The sequence below is a fragment of the Pipistrellus hanaki genome (genome assembly GCF_964339955.1).
Source record: "Pipistrellus hanaki genome assembly, chromosome: 3".
Lineage (NCBI taxonomy): Eukaryota > Metazoa > Chordata > Mammalia > Chiroptera > Vespertilionidae > Pipistrellus > Pipistrellus hanaki.
The window spans coordinates 132197580-132224242 of record NC_140505.1 but is presented as its reverse complement, the minus strand read 5'-3'; the positions used below and the strand labels follow the sequence as shown (position 1 = coordinate 132224242).

The following is a 26663-nucleotide window of genomic DNA, read 5'->3' as shown; positions in this document are numbered from 1 at the left end:
GTGTAGGCCCATGCACCAAAGGGTCACAGGTTCGATTCTCAGTCAAGAAAACGTACCTGGGTTTCAGATTTGATTCCAGGTCTCGGCTGGGGTTCATGCAGGAGGCAACCAGTCGATGTGTCTTTCTCACATGAATGTTTCTCTCTCTCTCTCTCTCCTCTCTTTTTCTCCCTTCCACTCTTTCTAGAAATCAACAAAAGGGATTTTTAAATGTAAGTATAAAATATAGATAATAAAAAACTGAATTCTCATTCTTGGCTGGGGCTGGGGCAGGGATATAAATTGATGGAACCATTTTTGAAAACTGACCCAGAAATTGAACTCCAAGTAATATAGTCAATAGAAATGACTGCTTGCTATATGATTTCATTCCCATCAACTTCAAAAACATGCAAAAGTAATCTGTCATGGTACAGATCCAGATAGTGGCTAACCTTGGATAGGAGGTAGTGGCTGGAAAGGGGTGTGAGGGATATTGGGGGCTGCTGGTCACATTCAGTTCCTTAACCTGCGTGCTGGTTTCGTGGTTCTGTCCACTTCATACATATTCAACAAGTTGTATGTTCTTGATTTGTGCACTTTTCTACAGAAGTGTTAGTCTTCAATAAAAAGCTCACTTTAAAATGGATAGGTTTATGTTTGCTAGAGGAACTGTAAGAATCTGGATGGAGAAAGGATTTCCAAGCCCATTAACAGAAGCTATCTTAAAGAGAGCAATTAAGAGCAGTTAGTGTTCTCGCAGAAATAACAAGGAGTTCATTTTCTCCTTAACACCTTTCCCTTAACTGGGGGCGATAAAATTCTAGGGAAATAGAGGTGGTGAAAGCACACAGTCCTTCCCTCACATAAAGGAATGTGTAAGTAAAGACTGAAATCATTTACTACTACTTAGGAACGGGGAGGCTTTTAAAGAGCTTTTAAATGCTTCTGCTAACCAGGCTAGTATTTTAGAGGTGGAAGTAATATTCAAGATCATTTAACCAATGTATCTCACTTCACAGTTGAGGAAACTAAGATCAAGAGAACTAACAGAATTTGCCCCAAATTCACAGCTAGTTAGTGTCAAGGCTGAGTCCAGACCCCAGGACTTTTGACTCAGTAACTATTTTCCTATTAATACTGGAAGTTGCTTTTACGGCTTACCATGCAGAGCATTACTACTGATCTATTTAATCTCCACAGGAGACAGGACATATACCAATGACCCCCATTTTACAGAAAGGAAAACTGGACATGCTTAGAAAAGTTTATAGCCCTAACCAGTTTGGTTCAGTGGATAGAGGATCAGCCTGCAGACTTAAGGGTCCAGGGTTCAATTCTAGTCAAGGGCATATATCTCATTTGCAGGCTCCTCCTTGGCCTGGGCCCTGGTTAGGGCTCATGCAGAAGGCAACCAATTGATGTGTTTCTCTCACATCAATAATCCTCTGTCTTTTCCTCTCTCTTCCACTCTTTCTAAATATCAATGGAAAAATATCCTCAGGTGTGGGGGAAAAAAAAGTTTATATACTTTGACAAGGTTAAAAATCAATTAGAGAAGCCAGAATTCCAATTAGTTCTCACACTAAACACTGAGATTTAACCAGGGAGCAATACTGCTTCTTTGAATTAATAGTACACATTGCAATGTTTCTAAGCTGAAGATTAAGTAAGTATACAGATGTGTTCTTTCTTCCTCTTTCCCACTCTCCCTTCCTTCTTCTCCTTCCTTCCTTCCTTCCTTCCTTCCTTCCTTCCTTCCTTCCTTCCTTCCTTCCTTCCTTCTTTCCTTCCTTCCTTCCTTGGTATTAATCCTCACTGGAGGATATCTTCCTATTGACTTTTTTAGAGAGAGTAGAAGGGAGAAAGGTAATGGGAGAGAAAGAGTAAGAGAGTGAAACATCCATGTGAGATTGGTTGCCTCCCACACACACCCTGAGGGGGGAGCAGGGATTGAACCTGCAATCCAAGTACACGACTGCAACCCAGGTACATGCCCTTGACTGGGAATTGAACCTGAGACCTTTCATTACAACGTTCTAACCACTGAGAAATCCGGCCAGGGCCAGATGTGTTGTTTCTTGATTTTTGTGTCATGGAAAACAAGATAAGAGAGTGATGTATTTCTGATTATAATCCAGTTCTTCTCACTTAATCATATTTGAGGAAAATACATCCTTTGAATCAAGGACCTCTCCAGTAGGCTCCATCTCTAAGAGAAGAGGCTCTGCTTAACTTCTTAAGAGTTATTCAACAACCAGAGAGATGACCTTGCAATATGACCTCTTTTAATGACACATTTTATTTCCTTAAGCAATGTTAAAGATTCATGGTCAACACATCAATTTTATCGTTTTCTTCTTAAGTATACATGGATATTTAAGAAATGGTCTTCCAAGTAGAGTCTAAGTAAATGTTCCTATCCTGAAGTGCTGAAAAGCACTATGTCGAGTGTAATACAAATATAAAAGAAGTACATTCAGATAAAATACATTCCATTTGGCAAAAGATGGCTGGCTTTATGACTTGACTTTGCTCACCTTCTTTCTAAATACCTAATTTGTGGGAGAACTAAGACACCTAAGAAGCACAGGCTCTTTCATTATGCATCACAAAGTGAATATCCTTCCAATTCATTCATGTCGCAAGGTTAATAGGACAGTAGAACAAAAATTGTATTTTTCCTTCCATATGATTGTCATAATTTTAAACTTATGATATACAAGTAAAGATGGAGGGAAAGAAAGGAACTCTTCATGGGAAAAGGCTCATCATATAAGCAGGTGCTCCCTCTAACTTATTTTTTACATTGTACGTAAAAAACTGTAATGTAACAAATAAAATACAAGGAATGAGTATAAATGATTATTTCATTCAACTACACTCCAAAGATGACAAAATATATGGCCTACTTCTCCCATGAACTGATCAGGGCTTGCTTCTCCGCCTAGAGTGATCTCATAATCTTTCTCTCTGACTCAGGATCTTCCTCACCACCAACAGTTATCACTTGGGATGTACAAGGCACTCAGCTAACTGCTTTTCATGGATTACCTCCTTTCAGAGCCTCACACCATCCCTAATGAGATATTCCCCTTTTAGAGGTGTGGACACTGAGCGTCAGAGGTTAAGTTACCCAGTAGGAAGGGGCTCAACCAGCATTCAATGTCAGGTTCATTTTTCTCCAATGTCCAGACTCAAAAGGACCACACTTACTGCCAGCTCCCACCAGCTGACGGTCTAGCACATGAGACATAAGCTGTTTGGCATCCTGGTTCTCTATGAATGCATTCCTCCAATGCATTGCTAATAGTAGGCACAGAAAAGATTCAGTTTTGTTTCCTTGGAGGGAAAGAAAAAATCTTTCCTGAAAGCTACCCACTGGTTTCAGCTTTTTAAAAAGGCCACACAAAGCAAAATCTTGGTAGCACTATTGTACCTCCAATCCCCTCTGCTATTTTTCTCCTCTTTGCTAAGATAAACATCATCCATCTTTCAGCCAGTCCACATGTGTCTAGTCACTGTTCTCTTGCTGTGTTTCAGTTTGTCCACATCTCCCTGATGCAAACAGAATGTCTCTAGTGAGGTCTGCCCAGCCCATAGAGCAGTAGTGCTATCCCAGCCCTCAAGTTCTTACTGTCTTGATTATCACATCTGAAGACTTATTTTCAAACCAATTTCATAGCTCTGTTGACTCATGCTGACTACTTAATATTCAACTAAGTCAGCATAGGACTCAAACTCTGAAGAAGAAAAAGCTGGCTAGGAGGAAAGGAAAACAGAAAGAGAGTTAAAAACTGGCGGGAGGAAGAAGGTTGAGGAAATGAAACTGTTTCTGACAGGACAGACTGCAGACTCCCCCTCTCAAGCTGTCCTCATATCAAATAGAATACGCTCAGAAACCATCTTTAGTAAATGTGATATTATTTCGTTTTTACCCGAAATCCCATCACTTAAAGATATATTGGGGTTAAGAAGCAAAAACAAACACCAAAAAGCAAAACAAAAACTGCACCAATAATAATGTGGATCACACATGTTTTGAGTTAAAAGTAACTGGGTTTAGTGAAGGACACTCCCAGGGGCCCTCGGGGGACAAGGCAGAGGAAGAGTCCACAGCCATGATTTGCCAAAAAAGGCCCCATTTTTTGTGGAACCTCAGTTTGGAAACTGCACCAACGTCTGTCACATAAGCTTTGGTTTTGCAGGCAACCTCATACACTGTAATTTTAATCAAAGTGGCAGTCTAATAATTCCAAGAAAGAGCCACAGTTGACCCCTCAGGTCTAATCTTTTGATTCCTGCTATGAGGGGAGGAAGACCCAAAACCAAACAACAAGCTGTGGTAATACTGTGACTACAGCTTATTAGGTTTAAGTTTACACACCAGATACCTTGGATACCTACAATTTGACCTCTAAATGGCCCCAGCTGAGCTCAAGTACTATCTAGCTACACATACACAAACACACACACACACACACACACACACACACACACACACACACACACCTGTATTGTAAAGGTTACACAGAAAGGGTTAAGAAACATTTTGCTACCAAAGGACACATTTGCAGTGCAAAACTATGGACCATGTTTGTTGTTAACTTTAAATAATTATTTCGCATGAATTCTTTCATTCAGAAGGGTACTTCTCATGCCTGCTACCATCACAAAACATGTCATCCCAGACATCTTCACACCCACCCAAAACATAATAAACTACATGACACAGAACAGGTAGGAGCCCACGTGGGAAAGGATGGGCACAGTGGGCAATAGTGATTGGCCTGCCCATTAGCCAATAGCCCTCATTGTGGTAATGGCACCTCAATCTTTCTCTCTCCACTCCCAGTTCATAGGACTTAGATTTCTATTCCTTTCCCCAGGTTCCTGGGGTGGGTAGGTGACCCAGGACTGGTCCAATGGGGAGTTCCATTAGCCCCAGCCTTAAGGATGGGCACAGAGCTCAAGGCAGATCAATAGAACCCATTCAGATCTATTTAACAAAAGCAAAGTTGAATGTTGAAGAGAGAACAGAACAGAATCAAGGCAACCCTGTGACTTTCTTATTAAGTAAACAAATAAATTACTTAGGGATGGAGGAGCTAAAGACTGTTTAAATTTGGTTTCTGTAACTTTTTCCTTTAAAAGTTTGGAGCAGGTAGAGAAAGGTCAAACTGCTGGAATTTCATTTCTTCTGATTTACTGTATTTGAACAGCCCTTAATATAAAATTGGCACCTCAGATGGTCCCAAAGATTCTGGCCTTCTAGTAATCACCATCTGGTATAATCTCACCCTCTGGAGTGTGGGTTACCCCAGGGGTTCTCTTTGAATGAACAGGAGGCCGAGTGGTAGGTTTTCAGTTCCTAGAGGAAGTTACAAAGAGATTTATGTCTTGCCTGTCTTTCTCTTTCTCTTATCTCACGTGCTCTGGATGAACCAGCTGCCATGTTTGCACTCCCTAATGGAGAGAGAGACCCACGTGAGAAGAAACTCAATGTCTCCAACCAACAGCCTGCAAGGACCTGAGACTAGGGCTACACAGTGAGTGTAGGAGATCCTTGTCCCACCTGGCCTTGAGAGACTGCAGCCCCAGTCTACACCTTGATGGAAGCCTTATGAGACACAGTGAATCCCAGGACCCAGCTAAGCAGCAACAAGATTTCCGACCCACAGAAATTGTGACATAAAAAATATTTGTATGTTTGTTTTTTTTAGGAGGCTATATTTTGTGGTAATTTGTCACACAGCAGTAGATAACAAATAGAATGAATTAACCCCAAATAGATTAACAATAAAATACTCATCCTTTGCCTATAACAACTCTCAATTTATGTAAAGTACATTATTTACAGGATTTTACAAATGCAGTTCCAATATTTTCAAGTGCACAGCGTAATTCCATTAAGTTGATAAGATATCATATTTGAGTAGAAAGATTCTTTGAGAGACTGGCAATTGAAATTTCATTCTATTGTGGAATAATCCATTCAACAAATATACTTTTGCACTGGCTGTATCCCAGGCACAGGAGGATAAATAGGACAGTCCTGTTTCAAAGACCTCAAAGTACATTCATGAAATAAGAAAAGTTCACAAGATAATGGAAACAAAATAATCAAGACTATTGCCACTATTCACTATCTGTGTGACACTAGATAAGCCATTTAGTTTTTCAGTGTTTTTTCCACATCCTGCATAAAATAGAGAAGTAATAATAATTATAGCTGATTTACTAACATAAGATTGCTAGAAGTACCACAGAGAAAATATATGTAAAAACATTTTAAAGCTCTAAAACAAAGTGAAATAGCCGGGACCGGTTTGGCTCAATGGATAGAGCGTCGGCTTGGGGACTGAAGGGTCCCGGGTTCGATTCCGGTCGAGGGCATGTACCTTGGTTGCGGGCAGATCCCCAGTAGGGGGTGTGCAAGGGGCAGCTGATCGATGACTCTCTCTCATCGATGTTTCTAACTCTCTATCTCTCTCCCTTCCTCTCTGTACAAAATCAATAAAATATATTTAAAAAAAAAATAAAATAAAACAAAGTGAAATAAAACTATAATTATTGCAATGCTTATTACCACAACTATAATATACAGGCTTTGCTATGGATATAGATAATAATTATTCATAATTAAGTTGTTATTTGCTGGCATGTGATAGTTCTTGTTCTATGAACTATTTAAACATATCTTTACATTTGAAATTTCAAAATTGAAAATTCCGAAGGTATCTCCCTCAATTTAGATCTCTCATACTTTCATTTTAATTTAGTCTCTGTGAGAAAAACTTTATAGTTGTTGTTGAAAGAAGAACTAATTAAAAATCACAAAGAACATAAAAATTCTAGTCATTTTGGTTACTTAATAACTTTCATAAGCAAAAGTGTTTCTTTCCTATTAAAAAAAAAGCGAAAAAGCTTTCTTTTTTTAAAAAAAACAAAACAAACTCTTCACCTAAGGATATATTTTCATTGATTTTTAGAGAGAGAAGGGAGGGGGAAAAGGAGGAAGGAAGGGAAAAAGGAAGGAATATTGATAGGTTGCCGCCTCCCTTAGGTGCCAACCGGAGTTGACCCCACAAGCTAGGCATGTGCCCTGCCTGGGAATTGAACCCACAACCTTTTGGTGCTCCAATCAATTGATCCACCTAGCCAGGGCACTTTCTTTGCTGTTAAATTTAAATAATATTTAGAGTTACCATTTAGAATCAATTAAATGTTCTCATTATTTCTATTGCCTTTCTCCACTAAGCTTCCTCTGATATACTTCATGATTTAATTAGATCAATGCTTTGAGGTCACCAAAAACACTTTATTTCTCATATTTTCAATATGTGACTGTACTGAAATTCATTATTCTAATCCAAATAGCAAGTCCGTTAATAAAAATGCAAAGGCAAGAGTAATTGATTCCATTCTAGGGAAAAGATATCAACAATAAAATGCTTTGGACTGAGCAATCAATAGTTATTGAATTTTAGACTCCAAGCTAATATTTCCAGCTACACAGTTTCTTAAGACTTAAGTTGCCCACTTTCCTTTTAATGAACAAGGTCAAAATCATGAATTGCAATGCTAGGACACTAATAAAATACTTTACCTCAGGAAAACGTTAGCCTCAAGGCATCATAAACTACCAAGTATCTTTCCAATTGGCCTAAATATTAATATATACATCAAAGCTGAAGATAGATATGTCCCTGGGAATCCACTATTCTTGTCACCTACAATTTGGTGTAAAATAAAATAAAACATTTATTAAACTCTAACTATGGGCTAGCTTTAGTGCAGAGGGAATACAAAGAAGAAGTTAGAAGTAGATGAAGTAAATAAAATGTAATTGAAAAACTTAGAGAATGTATGGTGAGAAATGATCTTGAGTTTCCTAGTATGGGCACATTTTTAGAGAACATCGTCTTTAACAGAGAAGGGAGCTGGAAGGAACATGTTTGGGGAGGGTGATAGGAATAAGTTTAGTTTAGGAAATGTTGAACTCTGAGGAGATGGAGCACCCAGAGGAGAGTTGGCAGAATGGATCTGGAGCTCATTTGTGACATCTAAACTACAAAGAAGAGGAAGGAAGAGAGTGTCCAGAAAGAGGTTATAAAGGGAGAAGGCAAAAGAGCCAGGACTAATCTTTGGCGAATTCCAGAGTTAAAGGGGAGCAGAAGGGAAGGGTGATCAGAAAAGGGGAGAAGAACCAGGAAGAAGATGGGTCACAGAACCAAGAGAGGAAAGACTCCAAGACCAAAATGGTGACCAGTTGTCAAATGTTACAGAAACATCAACCAAGTTAAAAAGTTTTAAAAGCCACATTAATGGGGACATCTGCAATAGTGTCAACAATGAAGATAAAGTTATTTTTTAAAGTAAAAGAAATAAAAGCCACATTCAGGAGGCCTCTGTGATCTTTGCTGGATCAATTTCAGTGGAGCCGCAAGTGAGGATTCCCAGGGCCAAGAAACACTGTTCCAACATATGTTTCTACTTTTCCAATCTAATATTAAAAGGGCACACTCTTTGTGTGCTGGAGATAGGAAAGTACATCTGTGTGGTTGGTAAAAGGTATTTTGGGAAGGAGAGATAGGAAAGTAGAGTCAAGAGACTTAGAAGTCATCTATGTCTTCAGTTGAGAGTGAGATTAGGAAGAGAGGACCAGGTTGGGACATCAGAAGAGAGGTAGAATTTGGGAATAATTGCTGAGGGAAAGAAAGAGTGGCTAGAGACAAGGACAAAGACTAATGACTAGTATTGAAAGCCCAGGTGAGGCTGGAACTAATATGTTTGTAATGCAGCCAACCTCATGGTTATACAGGCTTTTCTTCCAGGACTCACATAGCCTGAGAGTAGGAGTCAAGATCACAGATGGTTTGGGGATAGTAAGGCCAAGCTGGCAGGCACCTGAGGCTGAAGTCTAGGGGAGACAAACTCTTGAGGACCTGGTGATCAAGCAGGGAAGTGTGCCTAATGAAAGAATGAGAAGCCAGCATATTCTGAGGGGTGGAAAGGACAGGTAGGGCCTCAAGGACTGTTGAGTTTAACATTCAGGTTTGATGGGGAGGAAGAAATTAAAACCAATATTTTATAAGACATTTTTAGAAGACAATGGTATAAAAATAGAGAAAGGAAACCTACTAAAATTAAGTTATCAAATGTCTTTAAAAAGCAAGAAAACTGATTCTACGTTTCTTAAAATGACATACTAGTACTTCACTCTACCTCTTCTCTATATAACTTAAAATGTACACTTTGCTCTTAACATTACATATTCCAAGTAATATCAAGGCATTTCTGGGGCTTGCCATTACATTTTAAACTAAGAGACTCCTGTCAAGTTAATAAAGTATTGCAGTAACTGATCATTTGGGAAACTTTTTTAAAAGTTAAAAAAAAAGCCTTCCAAATGAAAAGAACAAATAGCTATTGTTTGAGACAATTACAAAACCCCAAGTAAGACACTCTGACAAAGCTAAACTCCAACTGGCCAATACATGGCATAACCTGACACTAAGTTCTTTAAACACTATTGTCAAGAGTAAGAGTAATACTCACCGTTAAACTTTATATCATAGGGTATATAATTTCCCTCTACTTGAGCAATACTTCCCATCACCAAAGTTGATATGTGAGCATTTATTTTATTGTGGGGGTATATGATTCATGTGTGACTTAGAAATAGAAAATATAAATTTTTAAAAAAGTAATTCCACTATTACTTTCCAATTCTCGTGAATTCTAGAATTTATTTAGAACCTTGAAGAGAACGCTTTTATGACAGATTTATAGCCATACTGATATTTTTGTTTATATAATTGCATTATTTTTGTACTGTTTAATTTTTCATTTGAATTTTAGATATCAAAGACACAGCATGCACTCATTTTGAGATATTCAGATGGTCTCCTGTTCTCCCTTCCATGTTGTTTGAGGGAATATGACCAAGGCTTAGTTGAGGTCCCACCCTAGATTGAATTGATTTGCTGCCTTGGTGATAATAAGTTTTCCTCCAGTCCAAATGCACTGTGAATTATATACATCAGTTATGAATTTCAGATTCACTGAGAAAACACATACTAAGTTACACCAGAATATAGGCAAATGTCATGGTCAAGGTACAACTGCATTTAAATTAATTGAATAAAGAGGGTTGAGAAGAAAATTTATCTCATTACAGAAGTGATGAGTCATAACAGCAACTGCTTTTCTGCTTCTACCTCTGGAGACATGGAATTAGATCCAAGATGACTCAGGAGTTTATCAACCTGTCAAGAAGTTTGAGTTACCATCACGACAGCATCCTTGCACAGCAATGTGGGGGAGGAAGACACACAGCACTGCAGTTGGGAGGTGTGGCGCATTGGCCCAGCTGGTAGAGCACACAGTAAAGTGCTTAATGAATAGTATTTAATACCTTTGACAGTTCAGATAATTGTATGGCATAGGGACAGTTAATTAAGCTCGTTAAGCCCCAGTTATATGGAAAATAAGGATAATAATATCTGTCTCAGGGACTTTCAAGAATTAAATGAGATAACTCATGCGTAGTGCTTAGCACAGGGCCCAGCACTATCTCAGAAAACCAAGCCTCAAGAACTGTGTAACAGTGTATGTTGAAAAAATAAGGGAGGTCTGTAATATCTAATATATAAACATTTCCTTTCCCCTTCCATTTTCTTTCCATTTAGAGTCTCTAAAAATCTGCTGAAAGTCTGTGTTTTCTTAAGCTACCGGAGTTGTAGGAGAGGAGCAGGATTAGAATCATGGATCTGTAAAACTCAGATGTTTACAGTCAAAGAGGGTTGTTTCCTATACTTCCTCATCCTTTCAGATATGTGAAATAGGTTTCTGTGGGTTCCTCATGGGAATCGGTCTTCACATATTTTCAAACAAAAGGTCCAGAGGCATGGATGCATGCAATAGACTGACAGACCTCAGAGGGGAAGGGGGTAGAGGGATGGAAAGAGATTAACCAAAGAATTTATATGCATATATGTATAACCCATGGACAATGGTGTGGTGAAGACCTGGAATGGGATGGGGTGGGTGGGGGCTGGGTGGAGGGGATAAAGCATTGGGGGTGGAAATGGGGACATATGTAATACTGTCAACAATAAAAAAAAAAAAAATTAAATAAAGGAACTATCTATTGGTGGTCCAAAATGGGACAGGCAGTCAGGCACTGTCCTGAGTGCTGAAATACAAAGCTGAGGAAGTAGCACTCACAGGACAGACATTCATCCATGTAATCACAAAGCAATGGGATGTGTGAGGCAGCATTCCTATGCCCAGGCACTCCAGATCTAACCTTTGGGATTCGGGTGGGGTTGGAAGCATCACATGGAGGCAGTCTTTGAATCAATGGAAGAGATTTGGAGGGAAATAAGATTAAAAATACATCAAATTCAGAGACTTAAATACTATGTCAGTTCTATTCATAGCTGCCTTTGCAATCCTGAGGTATATATTTTCTCTCTTTAAGCCATACAAAAATTACTGAACAAATTATTATATTGTTATAAAAATTCATATGTAAAATCAGAGGGCTGGATTGGATGATGCCAATGGTTTTTCTTATCTTCATGATTCCTCGTATGCCTGACCATCTTCCAAATGACCCTAAAAACACCATTACACAAAAGCTCTGGGATTTTTAAGAATGAAAGATTTATTATATTTCCCTATAAATCTTGAAAACTTGGTATTTGTGGACAAAACCAGCCATAAACAACAGTTCTCAGGTGCTGGGAATTCCCCCGCTCTGCTGCAATAATGAAAGGCCACAGTAAATCCACAGAGTGGACATTTATAACCAACTGCTGAGCGTCTGCTTTCTTCACCCTATATTTTGACAGCTGCTCCCTTAAAAGTGATCATGACTCTAGGCAGAGTGAAAAGTACTAAGCCAAAGTATTTTCAAAAGTATAAATTTCTATCTTTGAAATACTTGCAGAAATTAATATTTCCACCTGCCAACCACAATTTATAAAAAACAAGTGTTAACCCCAACTGTAATCATTTCAAAATTTCTACTGTAGTTATTTGTTAACCTACATCTAATTTTTCAACTCAGCAAGATGCCACTGTTGGCTTCACCTTGGTTATATTTGACATGTGCCTAGTTTCATCTAAAAAATAGGGCTTCACATATCAAGTGCTATTTTCTGCACCTGCAAATTCATGAACCAGGCAGCACCAGCAGCACAAGAGCAACATGGAAACATAAGACCAGCTCAGCGGTAACACGGAGGGCCTGTTTTCACAAAATGCAGGCCACTGTGCTGAAATTAATTTTAAGTTTGTTAGTTAGATGCATCTGCTGAGAAGCAATTTGAATAGTCATCAGAAAACAGAAATATTTTTTAAAATCTTACACTAGATTTTATTTCTAAATAGAAAGGATTAATACTCAGAATCATATTTAATAAACTGTAGCTAATCTATAAAACAACTTAATATTTTAACAAGCATCATAAAATCCCCTGGTTATCTCTTGCTAATAAACTAATAAACAACAGAAACATAAAGTGTCCATTTCTCCATTAAGCAGGGAGGAGACTGGCGATGCAGTGGGCTGTAAGCTGAGAAACCCTGTACGACTTTGCTCACTCTCTGGAAAAAATTGTTTTGGCATACAGTCAGCCATAAAGAGTCTCTCTAATATGGTGATTTTCAAAGACTACAGAAAAGTGTAATAGTAGTATATGTGTGTACTACAGAAAACAAACAAGAAACTACAAAGCAATCATAGATTTTAGTATCCTGATTACGTGGCAAGCATACTTTCAGCTTAAGAATTATGTTCGATGGACATTTAAGATCCAAGTGTAAAGAAGATCATGACATACTTATAGGAATATAAAGGTAGAAGAAACTGGTTTTACTTTCTCTAAAAAACCATTGCCATTTTAAGCAATGCCTAACCTGTCAGAGGAACACTCCTGTGTATGAATGACAACCATAGCCCTCTCTTTTTCAGCAAAGTAAAGGTTTTCTCCAATAACCATGCCTCCTTTGGCCACAGCCACACTTTACCAATTAGTGAAATATTGCCAAATGACTTTATGGTCAGACCTGGCTTGAAATCTCCATTTTTCTAGGAAGAAACGCATCCAGAATTCTAAACAATTGGTTTTACAGATACACTTTTAAGAAACAGACCGTTCAGAAGATGTCAACCCAAGTATTGTATTAAAATGAATACATTTCTAACTCCTGATAGTTTTATGCTCTAGCCTCCTAAACAGATCTTTACACAGTGCATTTGTCTTTTCAGTCAGGGTAAGCTCAACCATCCATCTCTCAAAGACGGATCACTTAAACCAAAACACCCCTTCCTCACCCAGCTGGTGTTGCTCAGTGGTTGAGCACTGACCTATGAACCAGAAGATCAGGGTTAGATTCCCAGTCAGGGCACATGCCCAGGTTGCAGGCTTGAGCCCCAGTAGGGGGCATGCAGGAGGTAGCTGATCGAAGAATTCAATTCTATGGCTCAGTGTTTCAGGAAAACTTTATGGCTCTAAGCTTATGACTTATGCAGTTAATGAAATATTGGTATAGAATTTTAACACTTCAAATAAAAAATGTATAAAATCAAATCTATTATATATTCTAAAATGTCACTGGGATTGTTTCCCTCTGGCGTCATGGTGAAGCATTCTGTATTCAACACTTTCTTAGACTTTTTTTTTTTTTCCTGAGATGTTACTTAATACTTCTTTAATATATGGTGACAGGAGAAGATGTGACTTCAGGTGGTGAGTACCTGGTGCAATATGCAGATTTTGTAACATAGAAACACACCTGAAACCTATATGTTTATGTTGACCAATGTCACCCCAGTCAATTTAATAAAAAATAATAATCACTTCTTGATTGAGTAATGCTTACTATATTCCATAGTTTAAGAAAAAAAACACAAAAAATCGACTGCCACTCAGGAGTGGAAATAAGTAAGTTAATAAATAAATAAATAAATAAATAAATCAAAAGCTGTATGTATTGGAGTGCCTATCCCTCTACCTTAAAAAATAAATAAAAGTTTAATAATATTTTAAGGTCCAGTTAGAGTTGTGCAACCATCACTAAAGTGAATCTTTCCATCATCCTTTGCCTATTTGCATTAGTACATGGCTTTTGAGTCTAGCTTTATTTCACTTGGCATATTTTTGAGATTCTTCATGTTGTAGCATGTACTGTCCCTGGTTTTTCTAAACTCCCTTAGAAGTAGCTTTATCTCTAAGATACCACAACTGAATGAACAACACTAATAAAAATCCAACTTTTAAGTCCTAACATCTATTTTTTTTCCTTTTTGTTGAATTTATCGGGGTGGGCACTGGTTAACAAAATTATACAGGTTTCGGTGCACAATTCTACAACACCTATCTGTTCACTGTAATTTTATGTTCACCATCCTAAGTCAAGTCTCCGTCCATAACCATTTATCCTCCATACACCTTCCTCCACCTCCCTCCACCACACTTCTCCCTAGAGCAAAAAATTACAAGAGAGAGAGAGAGAAAAAAAAATATCATAGACACAGACTAACATCTATTTTTGAGTTGCATTTCCATTTGCATAATCAACTTGCATTTAATCTTCTATATCATCATTAGAAGAAATTAATCAAATGAGCAATCAATATACTACTCATTACAAATTCTCTTATTAAGGTATTCACATAAATTATTCCTTTATCTGTTGAAACTCTCTCTTATATCATGAGAATTGTATTTTTATCACTTTTCCTGGATTGGCTCCATCATAAGACTGAGTAGGAAGTGACCCTAACCAAGTTCATCTAGTCCATTGGCTCCCAACGTGGGGTACACACCCCAAGGGGGGACAATTTGATTTTTATGGGGAGCAATTCAAGAATGAATTATTAACAGTGAATTTTTTGCATTTCTTATGTTTTTAGGGATCTCATATTCAGTATATAAATATATATTGTGACATATTCATGCATTTCAGTTCTCTATTATATGTTTTGAAACTTTATTTGCTTTTTTCATATCACTTCATATTATTATTATTATTTTAACAATTTCGTAGTGATTTTTTCCTCAGTACTTCCTCCATCCTTTCGTTCTTTTATTCTTCTCTTTCATGGATGCCATGTTCTTTGGAAACTCGTTTAAACCAAGTAAATGGAATAGGAATTTACTTTTTGAATAATAAGAATTATATGTCATGGCGGGGTGGGCATCAGGATTTTAGAGATGCTTATGGGGGACATGGGCAATAAAAGTTTGGAAACCAGTGAACTAGTCCCATGATTCATTCCTCAAATCTAGACCCATGTATTTCAAATCTCCTGGCCCTGTACTCTCACCACAATTCCAGCTTCTACATTTTAAGTTGTCCCCTAACAATTCTCCTGGGACATCTTGGCAACTCAGATTCAGTATGTTGAATATATTCTTTCTGTTCACACCTACATTTTCCCACAACTGCCCTATCTGCTCTTTTATTTATGTCTTTCCCTCTAATCCCTCTATACACTAATCCCACACTAATCTTTCTAAAGTGCAGCTCTTTTCTGGTTATTCCTATACTAAAAAACCTACAACAGTGCCCTGCAGCCTAAACAAAGAATTTAAGCTCTCTAACCTGCCATTCATAACTATCCAATATACTTACTCATTACTTTATGAATAAAGCTTTCTTCTATTAACATTTGCTAAGTGCTTACTATGTCCCAATCACTTAATGTCCTATTATATTATGTCATTTAATCCACAAAAATCCAGTAAGGTGCGTAGTTACTGTCCCAATTCCATAGATGAGGACACTGAGGCACAGACAAATTTATTTGCCAAGGTCACATATCTGTTAAGGGAGAGAGCCAGGGTTCCAACGTAGGTCATCTCATCCAGGTCCTGCATACTTAACCACCATAGTGCAGCTGCCTCTGAGAGAAACAGGTATCACCTTACAGTGAGGAATGGGTGCTGCTTTTTATCTCACAAATATCTATGTGAGTGCAGTGTGTATGTGTGTGTGTGTGTGTGTGTGTGTGTGTGTGTGCACGCCCATGCATGCCACACATATTCTTTTGGAGATCTCACTGTCCTGTACATTATACTCTAAAGCACCTAGTTTCAGGGCACATGCTAATTAGAAATAATTGTCTATGTCTCCAAATCCTCTTTTATTCATCTGTAGACACTAGTGGCAGAACTCCAGTGAGATGTATCAGGGGAAGTTGTATGGTCCCCTCTGAATGAAAAATTAAGGCAAAAGGATGTTAAATACATTCTGTATCTCTAAGAATTCATGAATAAGTATATCGTTGGGTGAGGATTAAAAATAAATAAATAGCCCTAGCTGGTTTGGCTTAGTGGATATAACATAGGCATGCAGACTGAAGGGTCCTGGGTTCAATACCAGTCAAGGACACAAGCCCAGGTTGTGGGCTTGATCCCCAGTGAGGGTCATACAGGAGGCAGCCAGTAAATGATTCTCTCTCATAATTGATGTTTCTAACTCTCTCTCTCTCTCTCTCTCTCTCTCTCTCTCTCTCTCTCTCTCTCTCTCTCTCTCCCTTTCTCTCTGAAATAAACAAAAATATATTTAACATTAAAAGAATTACCTCCACATACCCTATGTTACATCGGTGAGAGAATAATGTGACTAGAGAGGAGACATGACATCATATTTCACATGCAATTTAATAGAGTCTATATTCATTTGGGTCTAGATAAAATTTTGAGAATGTATTTGTTGGAATATGCAAATAACTGAACATGTAATTTAGAACTTGTTTAAAAGAGACATAGGTTTGTTCAGCGACTTGCCTCATCTGGGAGGGAATTCCATGTACTGGAAGATTTAAACAAAAGCTAATGCTAAGGTTCTCTGATAGAATTATGCCATCCTAAGTCCCCTGAAGGGATATGCATTGACAAAAGCGGCCGCATTGGCAAGTCTCAGAGCAAATGGGAGGTAAAACAGAAATACTGTTAGTTGGTTATTTGAGTCTCTGACAATCACTGTCATTACCATCATCTATAAATAAGACACCTTGTTAATAGGACTAATAATATTATATTAGGAGTTAGTTTTTCTTCAGGAGTTTAGTTTAAGACAAAAGGATCCACTGCTCTAAAGAACAAAACCTCCCAGGAGGGAAATGAACACTTATAATTCATACACAGATGGATCTGGCCCTTAAATATCCCAAGTGATTGGATAACTAAAGCTAAAAGTGAGTGTGGAATAAGGCTCTATCAGGACTGCCTTTCACAGGATCAGTGGGGCCTTGCATAAAGTCACTTAACGTGCTTGCATCCCAGTTTATTCATCACCCCCTCAAAAAAAACACTCAGGTTGGATTCTAAGGCCACTTTCAACTTTAATATTTCTTTAAATTATTCCACATGGGAAAAATACAGCAAGAGATAATAAGGTTGATGACACAAAATACCCCAAAAAATGGAACGAGGTAGCCAACCAATTTTCAACAAAACAACTATATTGCAGGTGGAAAGCCATTCTTGGGAAAGAAAAATAAGCTGTGTAGTCATGTAAAAAAAAAAAAAAAAAGCAAGAAAAAGCAAGTTTGACCAGCTTCTTTCTACATAATTGATGTTTCTTCTAATTCGTTTGGGATTTCTTGAGTCAACCTAAGTATAGGTAAGGCTTAAGTCATCCAATATCTCACATTCAAGATCTGTCAGTTCGATGATCATTGTTTTTAACAGAGAAATAAATGGCTTTTATGTTTGTAAACCTTGGAGGATAAGGATAACCTATAAAATGTGCTGCTTCTCTCCTATTTCTTTCCTCTTCTCCCCCTTCCGTGTCCTCCCTCACCTCCTCCCACAGGCTGAGGCAGGCAACACCCCACCCCCTCTGATTTGCACACAGAGGAGCAAGGATCAGCCACCTTCCCACAGAACAGGTACAAGTTCCCACTCTATCATTTTGGCACCCTCATCAAGAGTGAGGTTCCTAATTAGATGTCAATTCTGAGGAGCAGAAAGGATATGATTATATGAATTTCCAAAAATAAATCTTGTCAATCTTTTAACTAGTGAGAATAAATTACTTAAACGGATCACCCATACCAATTCCAAAAAATTCTCAGACTAAACACACCTTGCAGATTTCATTTTTCTTTTTCTTTTTTAAATATATTTTATTGATTTTGCACAGAGAGGAAGGGAGAGAGATAGAGAGCCAGAAACATCGATGAGAGAGAGTCATTGATCAGCTGCCTCTTGCACACCCCCTACCGGGGATATGCCCGCAACCAAGGTACGTGCCCTTGACCGGAATCGAACCCGGGTCCCTTCAGTCCCCAAGCTGACGCTCTATCCATTGAGCCAAACTGGTTTCGGCCAGATTTCATTTTTCTCCAAGATGTTTTTTTTTTTTTTTTCCTTTCTTTTTTCCAAGAACAATGCAGGGCATTTTTTCAATGAAATAAAAGAAAGTGAGCAGCCCTCTTAAAAATGCACTTTAATGTATAAAATAAACTGGCGGACAAAATAGATTCAGGGGTTCGGATACATGGAACGGACTAACAGAGGTCAGAGGGGAGGATGGTGGGGGGCTTGGGGCACTGGCTAAGAGAAGGTGAAGTGATTCACCAGGGGACATATATGCACAGCCCATGGACTGGACGAAGCCAACAGTGGGATGAAGGCTGGGGAGGTGGGCAAAGGGAAGTGGTGGTGAAAGGGAGACATAGTTTCAACAATAAAATTTAAATTAAATTCAAAAAAAAAGTACAATTTAAAAAAGAAAGCAGTTTGAACATCTCAGACACTTTAAAACCTGAACTGGCTAATAACTAGGGGTCTTAGCTGCACACACTGTTTAATGAAGTAACTTAGCTAACAATGTTTTTATACAGGCACATCACAATTATTGCTCAACATCTATTAGAATATGCCAAAAACAATAAAAACAACAACACGTTAATTTATAAATACAAATGACCTCTTCTTGGAAGGTCTAAACCACATTTCCTGGAAGGACCTCAGTAGAAGAGGTGAACAGGTGGCCAATGACTGCCCTGAGCAGCTTCCAGCACAGCTTTGCTCTGGCCCAGGTGGCTCGGGAAGAAAACCGAGAAGGGCGGTTACCATGGAGGAATGCCAGGCCTTCCTCAATGCCATTACAGGTGGGCAAAAGGTGCCAGGTCCATACGTGAGAGTGGCTCACATACTCCAATTCGTCAGAGATAAACAAATGCCTCCTTGTTAAGTAATTCAATAACCCTGCCCTGCATGACCGTGGCAGGTCAGAATTTCAATATGAATATGAGCAGTGCTAAGAGAGGGCTTGTAAAATGTTACATTATCTGTTTTATAATTTAACTATTATCAGGTGTGGATTTATTTTTTGATTCAGATTAATCAAAATATTATCTTCCAGAGCCTTTAGAAAGCCATTGCTAAAACAGTATTTAGTGAAAAACAAATAAAAGCACCAAACATAATAAAAGTGAATTTCAAGATCCTTTTCAAGCTTTTAGTTACATTCATTTAGTTACATTCGTAACCAGTGCCAGTTTTTCTTAAGACAAAATATAATATTCTGTGTGAGAATTTCAGAGTAAATGGTGCTTCTTGGCAGATAAGATTAAATAAAAGATGAGGTCTAGGATTTACCAAAATGTTCAGAATTTCGTGGGTTTATAAATATTCCCACAAACTCCTTAATAGTCAATGATAGATCATTATCTCAAAGGAAAAAAAAAATTCCCTAGTGACAATTCCTGACAGAAAAACAATTCCCTTTGGGTATCCAGGTGAATTTTTTTGGTGGAAACCCAGTTAAAAATCCTTCAGCCAATATGTTTATCTGAACTGTCATAGAATAAAACAAAAATTATGAAGATTATATAATTCCAGAACTTGAAAAATCTTAACCAATAATTCCACCTCTTATCACATTTTAAGAGATGAAAACCCAGAAAAGTTGGGGATTTGCCCCAAAGCATGTGTCTAGTTTATTTAAGCTCTAACCCCAGAACTATGAAAGAATAGATCAGCGAGGAAAGCAAATTTCTGAAAATTAGAGACATCCCATGAATAATGACGTACATCATGTCAATATAAAATCAGGGAAGATTCAAAATCAGCCTATCATCATCACTATTTCTCTAATTGAAGTTAGAGAAAAATCACCTATTTTCTAAATTAACATAACATCAGATTCCCTGGATGTTTAATCCGGGTGTTTGCATTTCATGAGATTATAAACTGTGTTGTCTTTAAAATGAAGGAAAGGATGGTAAAATTCTACATCAGAGCCCACCCTGGAAGAGACATCATTTAGAGGAAATATCAACAAGCATTTGAGAACATACTAAAAGAGAGCATACTTATTGGAGAATTTTCTGGGAGGCTCCTTCTAGCTCAGTCTTCCATTATTAAATGTATAAAGTTCTGGGGGTAATCTGGACCACTAGATAAACTGGCAACACTGGGCGGTCAACTTCCTTCGAGAAACAAACAATATAACGAGAAAAGCAGGAGCAACAACACTTCTGGTTTTTCAATGGCACCATTAACTAAGATGGGAACCATCACTCAATTCCACCAGGTTTTAGCCTTAATGTAAACAGTTTTTCTAAGCCATCTAGAGAAACACGGGACATAAACTTTCAGAGTATGCCAAAGACTAATCAAGATAGATACGCCTTAGATGTAATTGAAGTAAACCATATTGCTCATTTGAGAGGATTGGTTTTACAAATCAATCTCGCCCTTTAATACTTTGCTAGAGCCATAAAATTTAAGTGGATGTCTCCCCTACCCAATTCCGAGAGGTCCCAAAACTGAAACCAAAAGAGGCACTGAGAAGTCATGAAATATATGACATGTCTTCTTTAGAAGCTCAGGCTATTGAACATCTAATGAGATGCCAAGTGCCTGCATCCTGTGTGACACATGTTTACTATACAACCGTTTGAAGTTGGTGACAAACTGCATCTGACTCCACAAAGTTATGTTACTTGATGGGTGCTCTCTGGTCCACCACAGGGGAAAGCATGTTAGTTTCGCATCTAAAGCAATCACTTTTGATGCTTTGCATCTTATTCTTAGCAGGATCTGGACAAATCAGCTGAGTTTAGACACGATTCCCTTTAAGTTACTGCATTTGATGGATAAAGACTACTGCCTTAGCTGCAGCATCCTTCTAGCTTGAGGATATTTCTTAGACACCACCACAAATATTTCTCCTTGTAGGCACATTTTGTAAACGTATAAAGTCTCTGATGTTTTTATTTTTTTAAATATATTTTATTGATTTTTTTTACAGAGAGGAAGGGAGAGGGATAGTTAGAAACATCGATGAGAGAGAAACATCGATGAGAGAGAAACATCAATCAGCTGCCTCCTGCACATCCCCCACTGGAGATATGCCCGCAACCAAGGCACATGTCCTTGACCAGAATGGAACCTGGGACCTTTTAGCCCGAAGGCCGAAGCTCTATCCACTGAACCAAACCGTTTAGGGCTCTCTATTGTTTTTAAATTCTTACCCAAACTAATAGGGTGTTGGCGTTTGAGAGATTCTCTTAATTCGTACAAACATCACAATACAAACTCAAAAAGGTATAAATTTGATTCATTTTATATATTCTTTGTAAGACATTTGTACAACAAACAACATTATTGAAAGTTCCTAAGGGTGTTTTTTTTTTTTTAATCTACCAGATTTCAGAATTATGCATGCAAGCTGATAGTGACACAAATCTTAGTTTAATTCTTGAATATATTATAGAAACTAAATTTAGGAAACATAGACTGTCACTACATTAGAGCATATTATTCATGTAAAAGCATTATAGAAGAGAAACATAAAACTAAAATTCATAGATTACTCTGTAAAGCCACATAGCCATGTTATCAAGGCAAATATCAAAGAATTATAATGTTGCATTATTGTGTGTTGCCTCCACATGAATTTTCAACCCTCAGTTTTCATCAATCACAACAGAATTTCTGGCATTCAGACCAAATTCTCATGGATGTCAATACCACTGAAATGGATTCTAAATTATTTATTGGTCAACACTCAGATGCTGTAGATGAGATATATTACAACAAGACATCAAAAGGCCAGGGCGAATTAGAATTGGAAAACAAATTTATAAAGATCCTTATTCAAGAAGATAAACATCTTTTTTTTTTTTTTAAATTTTGTAAATGCTGATCATAGATCACTGTCAGTTCTACCCACTTAGGATACTTCAGAAACTCATTGATTTCTGCCTGTGGGTGCTTTCTCTCTGCACCCGTGGGCATTCCTAGGCATTTTAAACCTACCTGGATCCACCTAACCCTCACTAGGAACTTAAAGGACTGCTAAGCACAAGAAAAACCCTAGTTCTCTGCTATTTATAGGCTAATTTACAGATGTCTTACTATGGGCATATTATTTTCTTCTACAGGTATCACCGCTTCTAGCTGACAGCAAATAATAGTCCCCTTAATTTAATAACAAAATTATGAGCCTGAGTCAGGGAAAAGCATGTGAATTTCCTTATACAAACAACACCTCAGATTCCTCACAGGTAACTGTCTAGAAGTCTATATCAGGAGCATTAATCATCAGCATCAACTTGAACAATTGTTTCTTGCAAGTAAGCTAGCCTTCCCTATGTTAAAGAAAACACAATAGTTGAAAAACATCTCCCAACAGAACATAATATAACCATCTACTACCGTGACTTGCAAGATAATATCTGAATGGTTCATTAAAATGATAACAAAATCAATGAACTGCACCTAAAATATTAATCATCTGCATAGACCTGGGCTGGTGATCCTGTCTGGGTGCTCTCTGATGGGTAATCTTGCAACAAATCAAGGGATAGGTAGCACTTCAGTACTCACAGGCTGCTCGCCCAGGATACTCTCTGGGCCACCGCTTGCAGTTAAGATTAAAGCACCACTTAGGGTTTATTGTTAAGGAGCGAAAGGGCGGGCGGAGGGGAGCGCTTACTTCGGAAATGCTCTGAAGTGTAATAATAGACATCCTCATAGCCCTCGTGGTAATCCTCTTCTGGCCGGTACTTTTTCCCCTTTCTTCTCCTAGATCTTCTGATTTGCCTGACGAAACCCAGGAAGCGGTCCATCTCTCCCGCCCCGCGCAGCCTGACTCAGCCGGCGCGGAGCCCAGCAGCAGCCCAGCTGCTCTGCGGGCACCTAACCGGGACGCGCTATGCTCCCATCTGCAGAGGTGTCAGCCAGGGCAGGGGGAAACAAAACAAAAACACAGCAATATGGGTCTGCCTTGACAAGGTTCCTTACTTTGCTCAGTCAACTGTCCAAAGTGCAATTTAAAAAATCAAAACAAGGAAGACAGGGAGAAAGTCAAAGGATCAAGACTAAGAGAAAAATGAAACAGCGGACCTTTGGATTTCAAAAGGCTTCACAACAGAGGGGAACAAAGTTCAACATGCGATTCCGCTGAGGGGAGTCCCCGCACTAGGATTTCACTATGCAACATCTCCATCCTCAGGGGCGGGGATGCAGGAGAGGAGAGGGGCGGGGACACACGCTGGTCAACGGACTGAACCAAAGCTGGAGACAGAACCCGCTTTTCCAGATCAGCCAATCCACCCTCCCCTCCTCTAACACCCTTTGTAATAGCAAAGCACAGGGCTTGGGAAACTTCTCGGAAAGCCATGGCTCCGCTCTGGATGGACTGATACACCCCTTGTGCTCTCCTGCATCTCCTACTGATGAGCAGTCAGAGTGGTTCCATCCATAGGCACTGCCTCTTGCCCACAGAAGTGTGCTGTATATGTGTTAATTGGAGCAGCAGGGAGAAGGCTCAGCAGCTGCTTTCAAATGACACATTTGCCCACTGGGCATTCGTGTATTCCAATCGCTATTTGATCTAAATATTAAAACGCACTTCACAGAGAGGCTTGCTCCTAGGCTTGGTAACAGCGTATCCTCATCAGCCAATAGAAGAAGCTGCATGGTTCTGGGGGGAAAGAAACACAAATAATCCGACTCTGCTCACAGTGAATTCAAACACAAGAGTTTGGCACACTTTTTAAAAATATGAAAGTAAATAGGCTGAAGAGCAAATAAAAGTTGGTTCTCAGTGAAGATGGGGAGGAGAAGTTTTGGGAAATGGTCACACCCTGGTCATCCTTTGTCTCTAAAATAGCAACCTTCTTAAAAATATATAGTTTATGGATCTTTTTACAGAAAGGGAGAGGGATAGAGAGTTAGAAACATCGATGAGGAGAGAATCATCCATCAGCTGACCCTTACACATCCCCTACTGGAAAATGTGCCCACAACCAAGATACATCCCCTTGACTGGAATTGAACCTGGGACCTTTTAGTCTGCAGGCTGACTCTCTAATTGACTCTCTATTTAGCCAAACCGGTTTCGGTTAAAATAGCAACCTTTTTAGAAACACTTCAGACTCCAGGAAGGAGGTGCTCTGAAGTCTAGACAGGTCAGCGGTAATCGTGGACAATCTTTTTCTCTCTGGCTTCTTTCTTCAGGCCTTTAAATGAACGTGAATGTTTCATACCTGGAAAAATTCGATTTGTTTACAAGTAAGCAATCATGTCAGCAAGCAAACATATTACCTACTAAACAAATAATATTCTGCACCTTCAGGTTCCCAGAAATGGAAAATTTTTTAAAAAGCTGCTTACTGTATAAAAGTCTCGCACGGCTACATAATATCGTCTGTAAGGCCAGAAGGGAGTGAATGCACTTCGCATGATCTGTTGTTGGATTCACCAGCATTTGCCTCTCTTCTAGATGTAAACAGTTCTCTATTTTCAGATAGTACTTACTAAGGATGAGTAGGGAGACATTTACTTGAGAAGTGAATATTCATCAACCAAGAACATTTCAGCCCGGAAGTGTGTAAAGTTAGATCCAATGAATTCCACTGTTCCTACAGATTTCCCTTTTGTTTTTGTCAACTCCTTCCAAGTGAATTTGTGAAGAGAAACACAAACTTAATGATGCTGACAAAAAGATACTATAAAATGTTGTAGGAAATCTTTAAACAAAAATTCACTTGTTCGTAAGTTCCAAATCTTTTCTTTATTATTCTGACTCCCCCAACTAAAATACACTAGAACAGTTTAAAAACAGTGAAATGTAAAGATCTGGAACCTAGACTTTGAATAGGTCAATAAGTAAATGATAATAATACATAACCTTTAATTTAATTCTCCTTTAAAATGAGGTGAAGCCTCTGTAGATGAGAAAAGAAGGTTCAAAGATGTTTTAGTGATTTGTTCAAGAGCACAAGTAACATTGCCAAGTACTACCTGCTGTAGGTATTTTTTCATACAAATTCAGCGATTGTCTTGTCTAAGACTTATTTGCATCCGGTGATACATTGTTTTCAATGTGAGTATGCTATTGAAACGGAGTCCAAAAATAACTGTTGACATTCATTTCTGACATATAGCTAAGCATATATCCTGATTTATGTGACTAATTTCTCAAGTACATATGTCCCGAGATTATGCAGGCAACAAAATTTACCCAATTACGTCTGAATTATTATTACTACTGAATTAGTGGAGTCCACATTGTTTTGTAGTGTTTAGCTCCCCATTTAATCTAAAGGAACCAACATTATCTAACAGATGATGCTTCACATTGGAGAATGTCCTTTTTCTATAGATCAACTTAAAACACTCCACCACCGTTTACTGGTTTTCAATATTCAAAGACCCTAATAGTCAGTGGTAAGCAACCATTTCTGAACCAGAACCAATGCAAAGTAAAGCTGTCTCCATATCAAAATGTTTTCAGAAATTATGCTTGAAGCACATTTTCTTTTCCTGGTTTCGAAAGATTTTATTTGGGCGGTTATCATTGTAATATCTGATTATAATCGGGGGAAATGATACTAGAGGAAGGCTGATGATGTTTGGAGAGAATTTAGAGTTCAACCACACAGTTCTAGGGGTATGGTGGCGGAGGTTACAGCCCTGTTAACAACACAATCACAGACTCTTGGCACTCTGCTGTCTGGAGGAGGGGTCCACAGAATAAAAAGAAGGGGGCAGTGCACCATGTGAGGGAGGAGGAGCATGGATTAATGCATCGCAATCCAAAAGACAGAAGGCAAGACGTGTGCTGCACTGCCTCAGGGTGGTGCAGTTGGATTGGATCTTTTAATCTAATTTCCTTAGTCCACACCTCTGAAATTTTCCCAACTTCGATCTTAAATCCTCCATGATTAATAGGAGGACTGGTCTAAAATCTAAAAAGACTTCAGGTTGTGCAGCAGTTAGGTAAGACCCCCACAATAATTGACAAATGGGTGAAATTCAAGTCCCATGCCATTAGGTATGCTACTGTTTCTGAGAGAATTGCCCTTTGTCTCCATAGCACAAACACTGGTAAGCAGCAATATTCTTCAGTAATACATCCTACTACAGTATAAACAAATAGGGTAGTTCACAGGTTGACAATGGCAGTAGAACACGTATCTCCCATAAATGTACTTTGTTTGGCTCACATAGTGTTAGCTTTTGTTTGTTTGATTGCTTGTTTTAAACAGAGTCAATATCTAAGAATCAGGTATTTCACAAACGAATCAGACATTTGATTTTTTGCTTGAAAAGTCAAAAGATCAGGCAACTCTAGGCCCAACTCCAATATGTTATGGCAACTATTCATTAAAGCTAAATGGTGGCTGCCACCCACAA

At 38.5% G+C, this 26663-nt stretch overlaps 1 protein-coding gene across 15 annotated transcripts in view; it reads right to left on the bottom strand.

Moving 5' to 3' along the window:
• The window catches only part of GRIP1 (glutamate receptor interacting protein 1), a 658304-nt gene that overhangs the window by 365863 nt on the left and 265778 nt on the right, over positions 1-26663 (bottom strand). For 7 of the 15 annotated variants that reach the window (XM_084877552.1, XM_084877566.1, XM_084877563.1 and 4 more), the window contains exon 1: positions 22957-23236. The exons of the other annotated variants lie outside the window; for them this stretch is intronic. In XM_084877552.1, coding sequence (XP_084733678.1) covers positions 22957-23089 — 133 coding nt within the window. In that variant the 5' untranslated portion in view covers positions 23090-23236. Of the gene's footprint in view, positions 1-22956; positions 23237-26663 lie in introns of those variants that run through there. 15 annotated transcript variants of the gene reach the window in all.